The sequence below is a fragment of the Osmerus eperlanus genome, chromosome 2 (assembly GCF_963692335.1).
Source record: "Osmerus eperlanus chromosome 2, fOsmEpe2.1, whole genome shotgun sequence".
NCBI lineage: Eukaryota > Metazoa > Chordata > Actinopteri > Osmeriformes > Osmeridae > Osmerus > Osmerus eperlanus.
Window position 1 is genome coordinate 13,386,177 of NC_085019.1, and position 21,331 is coordinate 13,407,507.

General features: G+C 41.6%; 1 protein-coding gene across 1 annotated transcript in view; it reads left to right on the plus strand.

Annotated features, from left to right (window-relative positions):
* cacna1ia (calcium voltage-gated channel subunit alpha1 Ia) overlaps positions 1-21,331 on the plus strand; it is a gene marked incomplete at its 5' end in the record, with an annotated part of 202,896 nt that overhangs the window by 17,915 nt on the left and 163,650 nt on the right. Inside the window, 3 exons of the mRNA XM_062452705.1 lie at positions 7,937-8,096; positions 17,017-17,353; positions 17,802-17,894. Coding sequence (XP_062308689.1) covers positions 7,937-8,096; positions 17,017-17,353; positions 17,802-17,894 — 590 coding nt within the window. The remainder of the gene's footprint in view (positions 1-7,936; positions 8,097-17,016; positions 17,354-17,801; positions 17,895-21,331) is intronic.

The following is a 21,331-nucleotide window of genomic DNA, read 5'->3' on the forward strand; positions in this document are numbered from 1 at the left end:
GCTTGCTATGCAACAACAATATTTCGGTTTTAACTCAACAAACACGAGATAACATTTCACCATAATAGTGTGCTTTGCAACAAAACTGTTACAAGTTCAGTTATTATTTATTTTCATTATTTAGGTTAGGCCCTGTAATTAGCCAACGGAATTTTCAAATCTGTAGGTAGTTTCAAAGACGAACATTTGCTATTTGCTACAACTATATTTCGTGACAAAGTATAGTTTAACGTCATAACTAAAAGTGTTCCTCCCTGAAAGTTATATTAATATAGCATGTAATAACAGACATTTAGCGTGTAAGGGCATGTTTATGTAACCCTCCTATTATGTTTGGTGTCAATTTGACCCCAGGCTGTTTTAGCTGTATAGAACATAATCGGCCATAACAGCCTTTTGATTTCAATTTCAGGGGCACTTCTAAAATATTTTGGAGCATCCTCTGCCACTGGTCAGGATGAGCCATCTACCTCATCAGCTACACAGGCCTCTCCTGGAATGGTCTCAACCCTTCAGGATGAGCTACCATCTATGTCCTCAGCTACACAAATATCTCCACAAAAATCAGATATTGAGAATGAAGACCTCTTTGCCTCTACTTCTCCCCAGCATGAGCCTTCAGGTGGGTTTTTGCATATGTCTGTATGTATGTGTGTGTGTGTTTGTGGGGAGGCTACAAGACAACTGCACAACTGCAAGTTAATGTAATTTTAATATTTCTGATCATTTCTGCGTTGGCCTATGTATGTGTTATGTTCCACTGCTATATGCTTTAAGTAATGTGCCAATATGCTGTCTGATTTGTCCAATTGAGAAATGTTCTCTTTCACTTATGTTGTTCAAATAAAATATAACCTTTTCCAGAATTGCGTTTTTTTTTCCTGGGGGGGAGTGGGGGGCGCGCGAAGGGCGTCTCGCCCTGGGTGTAATTCAATGTAGAACCGCCACTGTCTACGACCTTACCGGCAGTAGAAGATGGAATCGCGATTCAAACAGTACCATCTGCTAACTGAAAATATGCCCCCAAAAACGTAAATAAGCTTGACATTTATTTAGTGGAAAATCGCTTTCATAAAAAGCTCACTGGTAGCGATCATTGTCAGTAACAACTCAAAGTGCAATATAGCCCTGTGTGGAGAAGGTGCCCCGGTAAATTGTACTACTACAGTACAGTAGACTACTGCTGTGTTCGTCTTGGTAGCGATTGCGTTGGTTGAATTGGATTTAACGTTCCGTTGTACGGTTTAGGCTGAAATTAATTATTTTCATGAACAGATTGACAAAGTTTAGGCTGTGGCAATGAAGTTAAGGTTAGTAGTTAGATAGACTTTTGATTTAAGTTAGGGGAGTGCCGAACATGTTCTGTCGCCGTTTGACTTCCTACAGCTGTGTAGATGTTTTTGTAGTGTCTCGCGTAGGCTACAGCGTAGCAGTGAGCAACACTGGTTGAAACCACAGGTAATGATCATTTCACCCACAAATCGTTTACTTGTGATGTAATGTCATAATAAATCAGAGGCTAATGTCATGATGCTAATGCTTCAGTGAAATAGTAGACTACCGTTTCCGAAAGTAGATCCTGTAAAGTGGAATTAAAAACGAATTTCAAGTTCACCACACCACAGAATAATGTGTTATTAACTACCCATCCAAATTCGAATGAAAAAAAACACAAGACAAGTATGTTAAATTAGCCTTTGAAATCGTAAGAAAATCAGCAGTCTTCTCTGTTTGAGACTGGGGGGGCGTGTCGCCTAAAGGAGCTGAAGCTCGGCCCCCTTGCTGGAAGGCGCCGCCTCTCTCAAGTAAGCTACCTACGACCCAGATAATGGACGCTACGGCAAGCCGAACAAAACAGTATAGAATTAGAATGTATTTGTTCAATGAGTGAAACATACAGATGCATATAAATGAAATATTCCCCTGAGCTGTAACACAGGAGTAAACATTTACAGCAGAGACAGCAGATAGTGAGCTCTCCAACTTCTACTTCTAGCACATTAGCTACCATTTCACCAAAATACCATCATTCTACACCGAGTAGCCTAATATCAAGTTAGCGGTTTGCACTAATTATAGCAGAAATACCTCTGGAAAAGTTATCTAGTATAATTATAACAAGCACACAGAACTGAGTGATGAACTGGCGGTGGTGGATGGTCCAGGTGCGACCGGAGGATGAACGGCCGGGGGGGGGGCGATGCTCGGTACGGCTCCGCGCTGCAAGAGAAGCCGTGTGTTGGTGAACCCCGTCTGTCTCTGGTCCATGTTAAAACTGTCCGCCATGAAATGGTCATTGGCGCAGAGGCGGCTGTTTGAGTTTATCCAAAGCTTTCCATGAGCGTGGCTCTTCACAAAATCTATCCACCTATTGTTCCTTTCATTATCAACAGGGAACTTAAATGGCGTTGCAGCGCAGCTAGTTCTTGCATCCAGGGAAGATGCAGTTGCGGGTGGTTGGGGACATCCTGAAGCTAGCTAGCTAGCTGATGTAAGCTACAATAACAGTACAGCAGGAGGAGCCATTCAGTGATCTGACGTAGATGGGGCGAAATGACATTTTTTGGCTCCGCCCATTAAAACCTGATCTGAAAACGGAAGAGAAACTGTTCTTCGGTCTAACTCCACATTTCAGTGCGTCAAAGTTTTAGCGCTTTGCACATGCTTTCAGGAACTCATTTCACACGTATATAATGTACTTAGAAGCAAAACATGGAATTTACTTTACAGGATCTTTAATAATATCAGCTAATATTGTACATTACATTTCACAATCGTGTTTCACATCACAAAGTAAAACTAGAGAGGGTACTATTTCTGGGGAAATTGTAGGGTGTGCTTGCTTGCGTCGGTTGCACAGGGGTCCGTTTTTTAATGACATTTTTACAACTGATATTTCTGTATATTTTATATAAAAATGCGTAGGCTACTTATTATTTATAAAGATTACATAGATTTGAAAGCATCTTTTTTTTGCTGCTCATTTACAACTCGAGATACTTGAACTCCTCCGCTTGGGACAGAAGGAGCTGAGTCGAAAGGCGAAGCTCTCTATTTACCAGTCGATCTACGTTCCTACCAGTGGCGATTTCTTTAAGACTGCAAGGGAAGCTCAGCTTCCCCTAACATTTCAAAAAATTCATGGTCAAATATTTACTATTGTGTTAACATTTTAAATGCGTTAGAACACGTTCATATCGAAGACGAGTTCGTTCAGAATCAATATTAGCAAGGTCGACTGACTGATTTCCATCTCATACATTTCCGTAGCGCCACATTTCCCTGTTGAAGCTCAGCTTCCATGGACTTCAATGGGGCTGCTTTGAACATTTTTTTTCAGTGCTTCGAAACTATACGGTCATTGGATAAATGCTGCGATTATGTCCCGCCCTGGACGCTCAGCGTCTCTGGGGTTGAATGCAGGAGTGGGCTGGCCTGGACGCTGGGCTTCCGCGTGATGATTGGAGGGTCTGTCGAAAGACTGCATCTCCTTTTGATTGACAGTGATTTTGTACTATAAAAAGTCACCAAAGCTATTCAAGCTCAGTTTCCCCTAACATTTCAAAATATTAATGGTCAAATATTTACGATTGTGTTAACATTTTAAATGCGTTAGAACAAGTTTATATTGAAGACGAGTTCGTTCAGAATCAGCTACATATATTAGTAGGTCGACTGACTGATTTCCTTCTCATACATTCCCGTAGCGCCACAGTGCATTTCCCTGTTGAAGCTCAGCTTCCATGGACTTCAATCGGGCTGCGTTGAACAGTTTTTTTCAGTGCTTCGAAACTATACGGTCATTGGATAAATGCTGTGATTATGTCCCGCCCTGGACGCTCAGCGTCTCTGGGGTTGAATGGAGGAGTGGGCTGGCCTGGACGCTGGGCTTCCGCGTGATGATTGGAGGGTCTGTCGAAAGACTGCATCTCCTTTTGATTGACAGCGATTTTGTACTATAAAAAGTCGCCGAACCTATTCAAGCTTGGCGAAATTGCTAGTCAATTTTCATCATACATTTCATACAATTATACATCACATTCCTTGTTTCAGTTTAACCTAATTCCCACATTTCCTTCGGGTTTCGTTAGATCGTTCGTTCATTCATTCATTCATTCATACAGTAGGCTAGGCTAGTGTCGTAGGGGTGAACTAGCCAGTGAACTGAAAATGTATATGATTTAGGCCGAAAATGAGCTTCCCCTGTTTGAAAGACCAGCAGCCGCCACTGGTTCCTACCCTCACCTATGGTCACGAACTGTGGGTAGTGACCGAAAGAACGAGATCGCGAATACAAGCGGCCGAAATGCTGCCCCCGCGACCCGACCCCCGGAAAAGCGGCAGATGATGGATGGATGGACTCACCAAACATGCACCTGCAAAGCACCATCTCTTTAAATGCTCTTTTTTGTTTTGTCTGGTCCTTCCTCTTCTTTCCAGCCCAGTTAAGGCCAGATGCCAGCTCATTGGTCAGAGCATAGGAGAGCATGCGGCGAACTCGTACCTCCAGTGTGGTCCCTCCGATTACAGACAAGCGTGACACCTGTCAATATAAGAAGTAGAACTGTTTTAAGTTATGTAAATGTTTGCGCGCGTGTGTATGTGTGTGTTGACACGATGAGTGTGTGGCCTGTTTTGCTAGCCATTTTAAAATATGATACAGGCTAATAATATGTCGCTCTGTGCAAAACATTAGTAGTTTTGGCATGAGATCTATTGAAGTCCTCTAGTTACCATTGTTTTCTTGGCCTCTTGGGGCTGGAGTTTTGCCTCTGCATGGTCCAGGCCCTCCATAGTGCGCAGAGGCAAATCTACCGGCAAAGCCTCAGGCAGAACCCCAAATTCCAAGGTTGGCAACATGAACTTGAGTGGCGGAAGGTCTTAAATTCCTCTCTCAGATCCTTCACCTCTCTGGTCAACTCTGTGACCATGGTGATCAATTTCTGAAAGACATCTATTGACAAGAATAAGAAAATTAAGGTATGTTAAAAAACATTTTTTACGTTTTTAATTAGAAAAAATAAGTTATTCAGTTTGGGTATAAGAATATTATACTTCTGTAAACTAGTCAGATAAAAACAGATGACTGTTCTGTGAAGCTCTCCCTATAGGCAAATAAGCAAGAATATTGCCTTTATTTATGATTGATCACAATTGTGTCTTATTTTCTGGGGTATAGTATATTAATTCTAATCAACTACTAGGTTGTGTAGCAGAGAGATGATGGAAAGCAATTACATAAACGTTTTATGTGCAATGCGCTGTAATTGCACACTAGAACATTCCTTTGACATCCTGTGATAATGTCAAAGCATAACAGTTTTGCACTTGCCTTTCAATAGTCGCCTTGCGGAATCTGTGGTATCTGTGACAAAAAAATAATGAAGCCAAATGACACGATGTTGGTTTTTGAAATTACAATTTGTGCTGAAACTGCCTTTTCTAAATATTCCTTCTGGAAACAATCCATGAAAGGGATTGGGCTGAGGAGAGGGGAATCGTACACTTTCAAGATGCTGAGGAGGTTGTAGTTAGTGAGGTGTCGTTCGTGAACGATTCGTTCATTTTGAACGAATCCTTACAAGGACTCGGGAGTAACGAGTCCTCTCAAAGAGTGATTCGTTCATTTTCTTGTGGCCGCGCATCGGGACTGTTGCATAGGCTCATCCAAGTAAACAGTAATGATTTGTTCATTTTCCGACTCGGTCTTCGGGTACGAGTCTCTGGATAATTTTTCACGTGACCTGCATAGGCTCTGTAGTGGTAGCTAGAGGAAACGAACGATTCGTTCATTTCCCGACTCGGTCTTTCTACGAGTCTTTGGATCATTTTTCAAGTGACCTGCATAGGCTCTGTACTGGAGGAAACAAACGATTCGTTCATTTCCCACCTCGGTCTTTCTACGAGTCTTTGGATTTTTTTTTCACGTGACCCGCATTGTATTTTTTAGTAGAGGAAACAGTTTCCTCATTCCCTTTCGCGTGGCCGCTGTTTTAGTAGACATGAATGATATTCGCTCAAGTCATCATACTGACTGGTTTTGTTATTTTCACTTTACATTTACACTTACAGTTTAGTGCAGTGTAATTGTTTGCCGTGATAATTAAATGCTAGTGGTGTGATAATAAATGACCAAATCATACAAACTGTCATGATACATTATTTTAATGCAGGAATTTCTTATAAAATAGTATCTGCTGGTGCATATGTCATGCACTAACCTACATGAGAACATGATACCCCCGTTGAAATGAACGAATGACTCGAAAAAAGATTCGTTCATTTTACTGAACGAGATTCAAAGAACCGAATCAGTAAAATGATCTGAACTTCCCATCACTAGTTGTAGTCTTGCATATGTTGTGGCAGGGAAGTCATTGTTGTGGTCATCATTTGGGACGGGTGAAGGGTGGGCACTGGCGTAAGACTGGGGCTGTATCAGTTTCAGGGTTGACAGACTTCCTTTGATTAGAACATGAAAGTTTCAGTATAACATTTACATTAAGTCATTTAGCAGACACTCTTATCCAGAGTGACTTACAGTAAATACAGGGATATTCTCCCGAGGCAAGTAGGGTGAAGTGCCTTGCCCAAGGACACAACTTAATGGGCTTAATAGCCCAATTTCCTAACCGCTCAGCCATCTGACCCCCAGATGAGATCCATTGACACCAATTACCATGAAACATGAACAGATTAGACTAAACCAGCCGCATCTGTAGGTATGCAGGCCCTTGTAATAGTTTTTTCAATGTACAGCCTTGTACTTGCCCCCATACTCTCCCTTCCTCAACCCTATTGAGGAATTTTTCTCTCACCCTCACACAACTTCCTTCCTGCTCCTCCACAGATATTGACCCACGAGGTACACTAAGCAAATGAAGGCTATTACTGCACTGATCTGCACACAACTTATCAACATGTCAATATCTAGAAGGTATTGCTACTGTAGGTCTTCAGCCACATAATTGTTACCCTTGGCTGTCCTGTGCTTAAGTACCTTCATTAGCAATGACAATGCCATCGACTGAGCTCTTGTACACATTGCAAGTGGACATGTAAAGGCTTGTAGTTTGTATAGAGGGAAATGTATGCCATTGGATATATGCAATTAAAGAGAACCAACAAAGTGATATTGATTCACACTAACTGTTGAAGCTCAAGGAGATTTTCCCTTTGATCCGTTCTTTCTTTCCTTCACCTTCTTCTCCCCTCTTGTTTTTTCGTTCTTTTTTTGTACACAATTGTTTACATCCCATCTTACTGGGATGTCTCTTTGTGTTCATCATCTTTCTCTTTGTTGTTCCCTCCACCTGTCTTCCATGTCACTCTGTAAAACAGCTGTTTTGATGTGTTGTTGTAGGGTTCTGTACTTAAGTTGCATTTACCTCCTGCGGTGTCTCTCCTCCGGAAAACCAGTGAGACTAACGCATGCACACACACACTACTTCATTCACATGTATACACCAACTCCTACACATACACACACACCTACACACCTGTGTAAGTCTCAGTGGTGTGTCAGACCCTAGGTTTCAGGAGTCCAGCTGAGAATACAGCAGTAGTCACTTCACCAGCTCATTACACCAATCAGCTGTCATTACACCCTTACCAGGCCTTCATTACACCAATCAGCTGTCAGTACACCCTCACCAGGACCTTGTGTGCAATTACCGCCCATTATGTCATCACTGTGGATAAGCTCCTTTGTGATTATTTCATCACTGCAAGACATGTCTAACCAGGCTTTCATTTGCTGATCCTGCCTCGTTAGATCATTGTTAGGCACTCTGTATTCTGTCTGTATTCATGTGTATGGTACAATACTTTATGTATACCATACTGTACACAGTCAATATGATATCACATGCACATTTTCTGTGTGTGTACGTGCGTGCGTTTGCGTGTACGTGTACCTGTGTGTGTGTGTGTGCAGGCATGCGTATCCTGGTGAACCTGCTGCTGGACACGCTGCCCATGCTTGGGAACGTCCTACTGCTCTGCTTCTTCGTTTTTTTCATATTCGGCATCATCGGCGTGCAGCTGTGGGCGGGGCTTCTGAGGAACCGCTGCTACCCCGAGAAGAACTTCTCTCTGTGAGTGGAACAATGTGTGTGACACAAAGAAAGGTGCGTGTGTGAGAGAGAATGAGGTTGTTTAGGTGTGTGTGCGTCAGAGAGAGAGAGAGAATGTGGTTCTTGTTTAGGTGTGTGTGAGAGAGAATGAGTTTGTTGTTTGGGTGTGTGAGAGAGAGACAGAGATTGAAGCTGTTATTTGTAAACAGTAAAAGTACGTATATACTGTATTTAAATACTGTATGCAGCATGTATGTATGTATGTATGTATGTAAGTGTAGCACCCTTCATGATTTTGGGCATAACTTAAATTAACAAAAGTACTTGTTAGGGCACCCTGAGTTCTTTTGACTGCCTTTGATGTAACAAAAATAAGCTTTATGTTTAAACCAGGGATGTAGTGGGGGCTAAACGCACGTAAACGCCGTTTATGCACCTCCCGAAATTCGGAAATAGCGTTTATCCACCTCTAAATTGCAGAAATTGCGTTTATCTACCTCTAAATAGCGTTTATGCAGTTTACGCACATCTAAGTTCCCTGCGCCTCGTATTCTGCCGTTGGAATAATCCGAAATAAATTTGGTGTAATTTTAAAACACCAAAGACTAAATTTCATATTGTTTAACATATAAACGCTGTAGTCTGAATGATTTCATCTGCGCTGTAGGGTCTGTGACCCTCCAATCAATGCGTTGCGGCTGCGGCGGCGACACCAATCAGGATCCACGAAGTATGTACACACACGTTGTGGATTAGTTTACCGGTTCGGAATGGATTAATTAGCCATGGATATCATGCGATTTTTGAAGAGACCATCGAGTGCTCCCACTCCCACAGATGCCCGCAAAAGGCCTCAAGTAGAGTGATCAATTCACGTTTGTAAACGTTGTTTTGGTTTGCACAACATCGCATTAAGACAGGGACAAACGGCTAGCCTACTATTATAACGTTCTTTTAATTACGATGATGCAGATACAAGCCAACCTTACCTGTTCCATCCAAATAGGCCTAATGAAACGTAAAAATGAATAAATAAACAGGGTTGTCAAGCCTCTGCGAAGGGGCTTCGCAATAAAATGAAATAAAAGTCTGTCGATTGCCACCTGTAATGTTGCTCGTGTACGTTGGGCCACGCCGTGAGATGGCTGCCTCAGTCGATGGGCAACACGTGGTGCACTAGCCACCTCGTGGCGTGAAGATACCTCGGTACCTTTCCAATCTGATGCAGTCCCGTACTCACGTATAATCTGCTTCTGAGTTGCCTGTCCGACAGCCCGCTAATTACATGTTTATTCACTCTATGGTCCCCTAATTGGCAACTCATTCGCATCCCTTCCATCTAATATCCTACAGATGAGGAGGATGTAACTGGGACATTCTCTTCAACTAAATACACTGGAACTCTCAACCCGTTCTCCACCATCTTCTCATCTCCCTCTCCTTCCGTTCCTCCCCAGATATAGCTTGACAACGTCAAAGGTCAAATAAAACTTATCAGCCAACAAGCTTACAGAAATTTGAATCTCAATATTAACAATCAGTTGAAACCTAATTATGTAAAATACATCATTCGCTTCGAACATTTGAATAGAAAAAATAAAACAAATGTAAATGCAATATTAAAGGAAATCTTAGCAAGGTGCTACATACGTATGTATGTATACTGTGTATACAGTATGTATGTACAGTAAGTAGTACAGAATCAATAAAATACATTCTCTCACATACCGTTGAATGAATGGCTGTTCACAAGCTTTGATTACCCTGATTATGCTTGTTCATGATATCTAGGCTGCTAGCCTGTGCAGCTAATGAATAATTATAAACACAAGCCATTATCAGCATTTTATTCCGTTTAGCCTGAGAGCTCCAAGGCAGCAGTGAAGGGCTCTTGTTGATTAGTGCTGGAGGACTGTAATGTTAACCTGAGGGCCAGCATTAGCTTGAAAAGAGCTTGGGATGCTAAATGCGACATTCAATCAAGTAGCAGACATACTACAAGTTTGAGTCTTATTGAAACGCAAATGGGCCACAAAATGATTTAACCAGATATGTTATTGTTAACATGTGGATGGATGGATACTTTATTAATCCCAAGGGAAATTTAGGTCATCCAGTAGCTTATACACCTCACCGACATACATACATAAATCACATATACATACACATAGGGAGAACATATTCACACCTACCCCCCTATTTTGACGATCTGAAACGCAAGTATCAAAACGCAAAGCGCAAGTAACTTTGTGGGCGGGACTCCGGCTCGGTTGCTATTTTGCCGGCGGGATAAATGACTTTGCGCCTGGCGCAAATATAAAATGGGTAGGTCGGAAGTAGCTACATTACTAATGGGTGTGGTTTGGGCGTAACGTGCAATAAACCAATCAGAGCGTCATCTCACATTCCCTGTAAGAGCAGCGCTTGTTCCATGGCGGATTGCTATTATAACGGCGGATTTGCCAGGCGCACGCCAGGAGTGGTTCACAGCCAAGGAGACCGACGTTCTAGTAAGGGCCGTAACAGATAGATAAGTGACATTGTATGGGAAAGGCAGAGCAGTTTTGTCATTGCACTAAATTGCCCGCTCATGCTGCTCATTCAAATTCTTATTCTTATTTTTATATAGCCTACCCTATATTTTATTTTTTTAAATTGTTTAGTTCTTGGAATTAGTTTAACTATTGTACTTTTTTACTTAATTTAAGACCCGTATATGTTTATTGTTTGGACCTTCCTGCCACAGTAAATTCCGTGTTTGTATAACATAGGCTACATGGCGAATAAACTGAATTCTGATTCAGATTCTGATGGAGATGGAAGAAACCCACCCAAATTAGCTTCGGTTAAACAGGCGTGGGAGAAAATTGCCACAATTGTTACAAATCATGTTCACATACATAGATTTCTCATGAAAATCTTTTTATAAACATTGAAGAAATGTAACACGCCATAAATCAAAACATTGTAACGTAGCTTCGCAGAAAGAAGACCCTGGCCTCGCCAGCAGTGTGCACGGACCAAGCTTGCGCCCTTAAAATAGCATCTGAATAATGCGCCATTGACTTACGACCACGTTTTTCCTGGTCAGTGGCGGAATTGTTTTTCGGAAACTGCAAAATAGCACCAGGGAACGTTTGCGCCGGAACACGCCTCCTTTTTCGCTAAACCGCCCACGGGAGCGCAAGGTCATTTCGACGTGCGTCTGTGGAGGGAAAAGTCTGCTGTGCGTCGAGTGCAAACTAGGAATGATACTTGCGTTGTTGACAAAGTCAATTGCGCTGGGTGCAAGATCGGGCCCAGAGTGTTTCCATATACAGGAAAGGGTTTGACAGTGTCAGTGTCCAGGAGGAAAGTTATCTTGTGCTGCTGGTGTGGATAGTGTAAGTGTGTGTGTGTTGAAAAGTGCAAAGAGCAAAGTGATAGTGCAAAATATGTAAGTGGTAAAGCCTGTGCATGGGGCTGAGATGAGATGAGCAGGGGAGGGCAGACTGAGGTAGACTCATGCAGAGAAGTCCATCTCCTTCCTTCTCCCCTTCTGTGTGGCATTAAAAAGCCTGTAGCCTGTTCTCAGTCACGTTTATTGAAGCAAGCGCATGATCAGGTAGAGGGTCAGAGAAGTGTGTGTGTTTTGGTTGTGCCAGGCTGCCAGCACCATTCTACAGCTCAACACCAGGCATGAAACCTTTACAGGTTACGTTTTAGGGCCATATACAAATGTTCAGGAAAATACAATGTTTTATAAAGCATAAAACACTGCCGTTCAATGAGGACAGCTCTATCAAATGGCTTATGTCCCGCCCCTTTGCATTTAAAATTAAATGCAATTTCAAATGCCATTTTTAGATTTGGTTGTTGATATCAGGGTTTTTCCTGCATAGAGAAAATTTAGGCATGCGCCCAAGCCGTTTTCGCGAGCGCCTATGACAAATCCCGAGCGCCTAAGTAAAAAAAAAAGTCTGCAATAAAAAAAAAAGAAGCTGTGAAGCTGTGTTCATCACGCGTGCAATGCATGTCAGCGAATATGTTCTCAATAGTATGTTTCAAGTAGGTTACAGCCGAACCCTCGTTCTGTTTTGATCAATAGTAATCGAGTTGATAAGCGTGTCTTGTCTGATCAATACGCAACTGTGAGGTGCGCGAATGGGCAGAGCGGCCAGTAAACTGTTGTTCCGCTGCGAGAGCCTGGTCCTAACCAGACCCTCGTACATTTCATTTGTACAGAGGGTCTGGGATCGCTCCATTGACAAGCGTTAACTTCCTTGAAGGCGGGTACTTTGTTGAAGTTTAAAACTATTGGATCTGCCCAGAGCCACTCTGATCTGCCATAACCAATCGCTAGCGTTCGCCTTAGTCAACGCCTTCACCACTACTGTAACGGAGCTAGCTGCCGTAGCTGGAAAATCAAACTTTTCCCGAACCCCGTGGGGAGGTGGGCCACAAAATCATGGCCACCAACAAAACTCAGCAAGGATTGTTCTTGCTCCGGCTTCAACTTATGGATATTCGGCAGCGTTGCCACAACCGACCGAATAGCTTCACTCGCATCTTTCTCCACCGCCATTACTGAACTACAACTCAAACTAGTGCACAACATCAACGTCATCATTCTCAGCCACTCCCTCTGTTCGCTGATTGGACCTACAAATTTTTTTTTCTGAAAACCGACTAATACACCGAAATCCCAGACCTAGTACAGAAGCAAATTGAAAATTGAGCGGAAGTACGTAGGAGGTCAGAGCCAGGCTAGCGAGGGCCAGCCCGACATGCACGAATACACCTGTACAAATGCAAATGAAATTTCCACTCAAAATGCTGACAAAAGTTTGATTAACGATTTCCAACGCAGCCTCCATTGGTAGGCTATTCTTAACCTGGAATGATAATATATAGTGTCGTCACAAAGAAAATAAAAGGTAATTGCAAAACACCTGGGAACTAGAGAGGGTACAATTTCTGGGAAAATTGTAGGGTGTGCTTGCTTGCGTCGGTTGCACAGGGGTCCGTTTTTTAATGACATTTTTACAACTGATATTTCTGTATATTTTATATAAAAATGCATAGGGCCTACTTATTATTTATAAAGATTACATATATTTAAAAGCATCTTTTTTTTGCTGCTCATTTACAACTCAAAATACGAGTGAAGTGTAGAATGAAATATGATGTCTTCTCATTTCCCCTGCAAGAGGCAGCCTCATAGCTGAATCAAAACGAACAAATTTGGCAGACCGGTGTAAAAATTGACCTAATCTCTATGACTTAAACGTCCTTTTAAGTTTTTCCCTTCTTGTGATATTTTCAGGCATTTAGCCCATATTGCATTCATTCATTAATAAAGAACCCTTTGAAGATTATTCTACGACGTTACCGGCAGTAGAAGATGGAATCGCGATTCAAACAGTACCATCTGCTAACTGAAAATATGCCCCCAAAAACGTAAATAAGCTTGACATTTATTTAGTGAAAGTTTTTCCCTTCTTGTGATATTTTCAGGCATTTAGCCCATATTGCATTCATTCATTAATAAAGAACCCCCTTTGAAGATTATTCTACGACGTTACCGGCAGTAGAAGATGGAATCGCGATTCAAACAGTACCATCTGCTAACTGAAAATATGCCCCCAAAAACGTAAATAAGTTTGACATTTATTTAGTGGAAAATCTCTCATTCATAAAAAGCTCACTAGTAGCGATCATTCCCTTACAAAAAAGAAGTATATTAAAGTATACTATAAGTATACTAAAATATGGATAGTACACTTTTAGTTCACTTTTGATATACTTTTAAGAAGTATACTTAGAAAATAGTTCACTTTTGATATACTTTTAAGTATGCTTTGAAAATAGTTCACTTTTGTAAGAAGTATACTTAGAAAATAGTTTACTTTTGATATACTTTTAAGAAGTATGCTTAGAAACAGAAAATGGTATACATTTCTTCTGGAGTAGGATGTACGTTTTCTATTATTGTACAGCAAAAACAGTCAAAATAATTTAAAAGTACATTACAGATTACATTTTTTAGATCCATCTCATTCTAATTATTCATGTCTCTGAAAATCTACCAAGCATTGCACATTGAATCTTTTTTGGTACTGAAGCTGTAACCTTAATTACTGCCAAAACATTCTGAAGCCCTATATTCTTATACTAACAATTATCAATGGGAGTGTTAATGGAAAAAAAGAAAAAGCTACTTGAGAAAGAAGCAGACAGAAGGGTTGCATTATGCATTTGAAGGTTATACTGTCAAACTGACTGAAGAACGAAATAACGACGTGAAAAAATGAAGATAGCATGGCTCATTGGCTGGTCAATTCCCATGATGCAAGGCGGTAAATAGTGTTAAAATTTGCTGATAAGTTTGCCATTTGTTCGAAATACAAATGTAACTTCATGAATTTAGTTTTTTAAACGTGTCTGCTTAGAATGTAGTGTTTTGTTGCGTGGTCATTGTCTTAAAACGTCAACACTTGCGCAGTGAATAGCTTCTTTCAGCTAAGAAACTGCGGTGTAACTTTGCAAGGGCCCCCGTTCTCGCTAAGTGACTTATAATCTGAGGCGTTTGAGGGCCTCCTAAACATTATAATATATTAGTAAGTAATAGTAAAATTTAATTTATTACGTTTACTTCTTGAAGTACTTACATTAATTGAAAGTGCACTTAAAAGTATTGCAAAGTATACTTTGAGGCTCTTTAGGAAGTATACTTCATGAACTGAAAGTGCATTACACAGGCTACTTTAGAGTATTCCAAAGTATACTTTGAAGTACTTTAGGAAGTATACTTGATGAACTGAAAGTGCACTACACAAGTTACTTTACAGTATTCCAAAGTATACTTTGAAGTACTTTAGGAAGTATACTTGATGAACTGAAAGTGCACTACACAGGCTACTTCACAGTATTCAAAAGTAAACCTTGAAATACACTATAAGTGTACTTTAAGGTGTACTAAGTGACCTAAAAAGTGGGCCAATTCAGTTTACTTAGTACAAAAATAGTATATAAATAAGTACACTGCTAGTATACTTTAAGTAACATGATAATAGTATACTTTTTATACTAAGTATACTTACAAAATAAACTTGAAGTATACTTCTTTTTTGTAAGGGTTGTCAGTAACAACGCAAAGAAGCTGCCCCGGTAAATTGTACTACTACAGTACAGTACTAGACTACTGCTGTGTTTGTCTTGGTAGCGATTGCGTTGGTTGAATTGGATTTAACGTTCCGTTGTACGGTTTAGGCTGAAATTAATTATTTTCACGAACAGATTGACAAAGTTTTGGCTGTGGCAATGAAGTTCAGGTTAGTAATTAGATAGACTTTTGATTTAAGTAAGGGGAGTGCCGAACATGTTCTGTCGCCGTTTGACTTCCTAAACATCTGTGTAGATGTTTTTGTAGTGTCTCGCGTAGGCTACAGCGTTGCAGTGAGCAACACTGGTTTGAAACCACAGGTAATGATAATTTCACCAACAAATCGTTTACTTGTAATGTAATGTCATAATAAATCCTACAACGAAAATGTATTTGTGAGGAATGTTTATTTTAACGATTGAAAACAGATGCATCAGATGCATAGGTTTCCTCCTACCGGAGGAACCCTAATAATGTTACGTATTTTTTCGGCCTGTCCAACGTCAAAGGTCCTCATACAAAACTCTGTGAGCGACTATGTAATATTCCAGCCTGGCTGTCTATCAAGATCAGATAGCGGTAAATGAGCCCATCAGGAGCTGTGTCTGGCTAGAGGCTGTTGGAAGAGCAGGTTAGAGGGAGTGAGAGAGGTACTCTGGGAGGAGGCAGAGAGAAAGGGAAGGAGGGAGGGAGGAAGGGAGAGAGATAGGGAAGAGGTAGAAAGGGAGGATGGAGGGAGTGAGACAGAGAGGGAGCAAGGAAGGGAGGGAGCAAGATCGGGATGAGGAAGGGAGGGAGTAAGGGAGGCAGGAAGTGAGGTAACAAGTGAGGGGGGAGTGAGGAGGAGAGAGAGACAGAGGGAGAAGGAGGAAAGAAAAGTGAAGAAGGGAGGGAGATAGGAGGGAGCTCTACAGCTATGGTAGGACTTGATGAGGTCGACTTCAGATGATGTCAATCAGCTAAAGTTTGATTTTAGATTTGTCTGTGTTATTAAAGGTGACATGAAAACTTCACTTTAGGAGGTTATTTAACATTAATATGAGTTCCCCTAGCCTGCCTTTGGTCCCCCAGTGGCTAGAATTTTCGATGGGTGTAAACCAAGCCCTGGGTGTTCTTCTCCGCCTTTGAGAAAATGAAGGCTCAATTGCTCTGTTTGAAAATCTCCTCTTTGTGACGTCACCTCGGTTATCAGATGAGAATGGGCAAATTCGAGGCATCTTACAGCAACGGGGTTACAGCCATTGCGATACATCCATTGTAAACATTAGCGCATGGTGCCGCCCCTCCGCTCCTCATTAGCATTTAAAGCTACAGACACCAAAACTGCGCGTTCTGAGGAAAGCTCCTTGTGGGACTGCTAGTAGTGGCTGTAATTCTGCACCAAGGCTGAATTTTGGGAAAGAGACTTCTGATACAGTATTAGGGGACCACTAAGGCCTATATAAAAGCATCCAAAAACAGCATGTCATGTCACCTTTAAATGAATCTGTTCCATCACTGCTCTACTGCCTCTAGACTCTTCACCTCTGCATGGACTCAAGGAGAGAGATGGAGGTGTGTGTGTGTGCGCGTGTGTGTGTGTGGTACTCAAATGTGTTAAAATGTGGTGCCTGAACTCATGTGTATATGCACACATCTGCAAAACGTTTACTCTACATCATCCACACCACCTCAACCCCCACCCAACCCTACCACAAACACACTCTCTCTATCTTTCTCTCCCCCCCAACCCCCCCGCAACCTTCCTCCATACCTCCTCTCTCAGCTGGTTCCACTAACCTCCTCCCTCCCCCTCAGCTCCGCCTCCCTGCCCACCCCCTACTACCAACCAGAGGAGGACGACGAGCGGCCCTTCATCTGCTCGCTTGCCGCCGACAACGGCATCATGTCATGCGCCGATGTGCCAGCGCGCCGCGAGGGAGGCCGAATCTGCTGCATGAGCAAAGAGGACGCCCTGGAGCGCCAGACGCAAGGCCTCAGCCCGGACCCGCTGGTCAACAGCAGCGTGGAGGCTGTGGGGCTCTGCATCAACTGGAACCAATACTACAAACGCTGCCACACTGGCAACAGCAACCCACACAAGGGAGCTATCAACTTTGACAATATAGTCTACGCCTGGATAGTCATCTTTCAGGTGAGGAGCGGCCAGGGATTGGGGGGTGGTGAGGGTGGGTCATATATGCACATAACACATATACAGATGCTCATATACACACACGCTTGATCTCATTCTGTGTCACACTTGCACACACATGCTCGATCTCTGTTTCACACTTACACACTCCACATTACATTTACATTTAGTCATTTAGCAGACGCTCTTATCCAGAGCGACTTACAGTAAGTACAGGGACATTCCCCCGAGGCAAGTAGGGTGAAGTGCCTTGCCCAAGGACACAACGTCATTTTACACGGCCAGGAATCGAACTGGCAACCTGATGATTACTAGCACAATCCCCTAACGACATCACACACACAGGCCCACATCTTGTCTGTCTGTGTGTGTCTGTCTGTGTGTGTCTGTCTGTGTGTGTCTGTGTGACACACACACACACACTGTGACAGTGTGAGTCTCTCCCCAGGTGATCACTCTGGAGGGCTGGGTGGAGATCATGTACTACGTCATGGATGCTCACTCCTTCTACAACTTCATCTACTTCATCTTCCTCATCATCGTAAGTCACACACACAGGGGTGGACTGAGACAATAATTCAGGCTGGGAATTTTCCTCAATCCCAGGCCACTGAAACTTTGGGCTCCTTCCCAAACCTTTGCATACCCTTACAAAAAAGAAGTATACTTAAAGTTTAATTTGTAAGTATACTTAAGTATAAAAAGTATACTATTATCATAGTACTTAAAGTATACTAGCAATGTACTTATTTATATACTAGCAATGTACTTATTTATATACCATTTTTGTACTAAGTAAACTGAATTGGCCCACTTTTTAGGTAATTTAGTACACGTATAGTGTATTTGAAGTTTACTTTTGAATACTGTAAAGTAGCCTGTGTAGTGCACTTGTAGTTTATGAAGTATACTTCGTAAAGTACTTCAAAATATACTTTTGAATACTCTAAAGTAACCTGTGTAGTGCACTCTCAGTTCATGAAGTATACTTCCTAAAGTACCTCAAAGTATACTTTAGAATACTTTCAAGTGCACTTTCAATTAATGTAAGTATTTCAAGAAGTAAATTTCCTATGATTTACTAATAAATTTAAATGTTTAGGGGCCCCTCAAACGCCACCGATCTTGCGTCACTTGACAAGGACGGGACCCTCGCCAAGTGACATTGCAGATTATTAGCTGAAAGAACCTATTTACTGCGTATGCATTCACGTTGTATTAATCCAGCTCTTCTTATCAAACGTAAGTCATTTAACTCATGGTTACAATGGTAAACCAGCACAACAATCAGTATTTCCCCTAGGTTTACAGCTTTGTGGGGGAGGGGTGGGGGGGGGGGGGGGGGTGACATGCCGTCGTGTAAATAAGATAAATAACATAAGGCCATTTAGTTAGTTTAATAAAAGAGCAAGCTATAGACCTGTTTTATTGGAAAGGTAACCTTAAATAACTTTTTTTGTGATCGGGCGCTATATAAAAAAAAAATATAGATACAAATATTTATTTATTTTTTATTTTTTTACTAAATTAACTTGACCTTCCAGGGGGGGCAGGGGAGGCCATTGGGGGGGGGCGGGGCGCCCCCCTAATATAAGGGTAGGGGAAGCACTGACAATGACAATTACCACGCAACAAAACACTACATTCTAAGCAGACACATTAAAAAAACTAAATTCATGAAATTACATTTGTATTAACACTATTTACCGTCTTGCATCATGGGAATTGACCAGCCAATGAGCCACGCTATCTTCATTTTTTCACATCGTTATTTCGTTCTTCAGTTTGACAGTATAACCTTCAAATGCATAATGCAACCCTTCTGTCTGCTTTTTTCTCAAATACCTTTTTTGTTTTTTCCATTAATACTCCAATTGATAATTATTTGTATAGTATGAGAGTATAGAGCTTCAAAATGTGCAGTAATTAAGGTTACAGCTTCAGTAACAAAAAAGATTAAATGTGCAATGCATAGGCCTAATAGATTTTCCTAGACATGAATAATTAGAATATACAAGATGGATCTAAAAAATGTGTAATGTACTTTAAAAGTATTTTGACTGTTTTTGCTGTATAATAAAATAAAACGTACATCTTACTCCAGAAGAAATGTATACCATTTTTCTAAGCATACTTCTTAAAAGTATATCAAAAATGTAGTATATCATTCTGTAGTATACCTATAGTATACCTTAATATACTTTTTTTTTGTAACGGTCGGCACCAATCGTCTCCCACGCCAATTGTCTCAACGCTGCTACAGCCGTGTTGCTTTTTTCCGGAATATGTGCTCAGATTGACCATAAACACGTAACAAAACTTATATCTGAAGTTTGGTGAAGTAGGACAATGTTTTTTGTCACCGGGTGCCATGGTGGATCCTAGTATCGGAGCTCCACTGATGTTGGCTTTTAATAATTCTCATGCCCGCGTTTAACTCAGAGTGGACGTACTCCGAGTTGTCTGAACAAATTTAAATCAGCTTTTCTGGAACCGAAAAGTCGGAGTTTCCCATTTTAAAGTAGATCAACTCAGAGTTCAGGGTTATGCTCACAGTTTGTTAAACCCGCTACCTGAAATACCCCCCTGGTCCCTTTCTAGATAACATGTTGCTTATTTTGTAGCATTTAGCTACATCTGTGGCAAAGGCCTCTATCTTTTTTATTCTCTGAATTTCTGCTCCACCTTTCCTTTTCTAACAGTCCATTTCACCAGGCACCGTGCTGAAAACCAATTTACTGCTGACATAATCTAAACCTTGTTTTCGTGAATGTGCACACTCTATTCTCCATTGCTGCGACTATCTTGCTTGTGGAGATGTTTGCCTTTCACTTAGTTGTAAATGTACCCTATGTTTCGCTGCTCTCACTAAAAGTAAAAAACATTCTTTATTGGTGTCCTTAAAGACAAGATGTTCTTTGCATTTTATTATAGAAAAGAATCGTTGTTTGGGAGACACTGTAATGTGTAATCATAGATCATTATAATATGGAAGGAATAAATTAATATACTTCTATTATAATCGCTGATCAAGTTGACAGTTTACGGCAATCCAAAACAACTGTCAGGCCACCGGTAAATGTCCCGGTTCTCCCGATGGTCAGTCAGATGGTCAGCACACACATACAAACATGCAATACAGACACACTTGACGCCAGCATTTGTCACTTATCTCAATAGTATGTTTTCACATTTAACCTGTGTGTAGGAGCCATTATTGTGCACTTATGGGGTTAATGGGGCTTGTTTCATTTGGGTGTGGTTTGTGGTGGCTGGGTTATATAGGGCCACAGGCACCATTTGACGGGAGGCCAGGGTGACGGGAGGTAATACTGTTTTTACCGCTTTTATATTTAATAAACGGGAACACCCCAAACGAACGCAATTCCGTCTGGACATTGGTTCTGTACCCAGTGCGTCATGAACTGGATCCCCCGCACCCAGAAGCGACTACAGAACTGGATGGTCGCTACAAAGTAAAATCAACGACCTTTTGGACAAAGTAAAATCCCTACCTGTTGGAAAAGGTAGAAGCCGCTTTGGATTACTCACCTGGAAACGTTTGGAGCGCAGGACAGCTGGGCTTAGCTCAGCTGCATGACAAAGCAAAGGACTTCATTCAATCAGGGATTGAATGACCCTAACCCTCTCGCTGTCAGCAAAGTAAGCTCCTCAAATAAGGTATGAAACACGACGACAGTGCAGGACGTCTTCGGTGAGTGCAGTCATCCTTGTAAATATTCTACTACAGCGTGGACCGCAGTTCGATGCGAGGAGGCCTCCTGCCCATTCCAGGAGTTTGTGCTTGCCGGGCACGGCCAGTGATCTTGTGGTGGCTTTCATTCATTCACAGTTGAAAATGTCTGATAAGAATATCGATAACCCTGAAACAGAGCCTATTGGCATACAAGCCGAAAAGAGACAAAGGAAACTGTCGACAAAGGGTATTGTTTTAGCCATAGAACGGTTAGAAAAGGA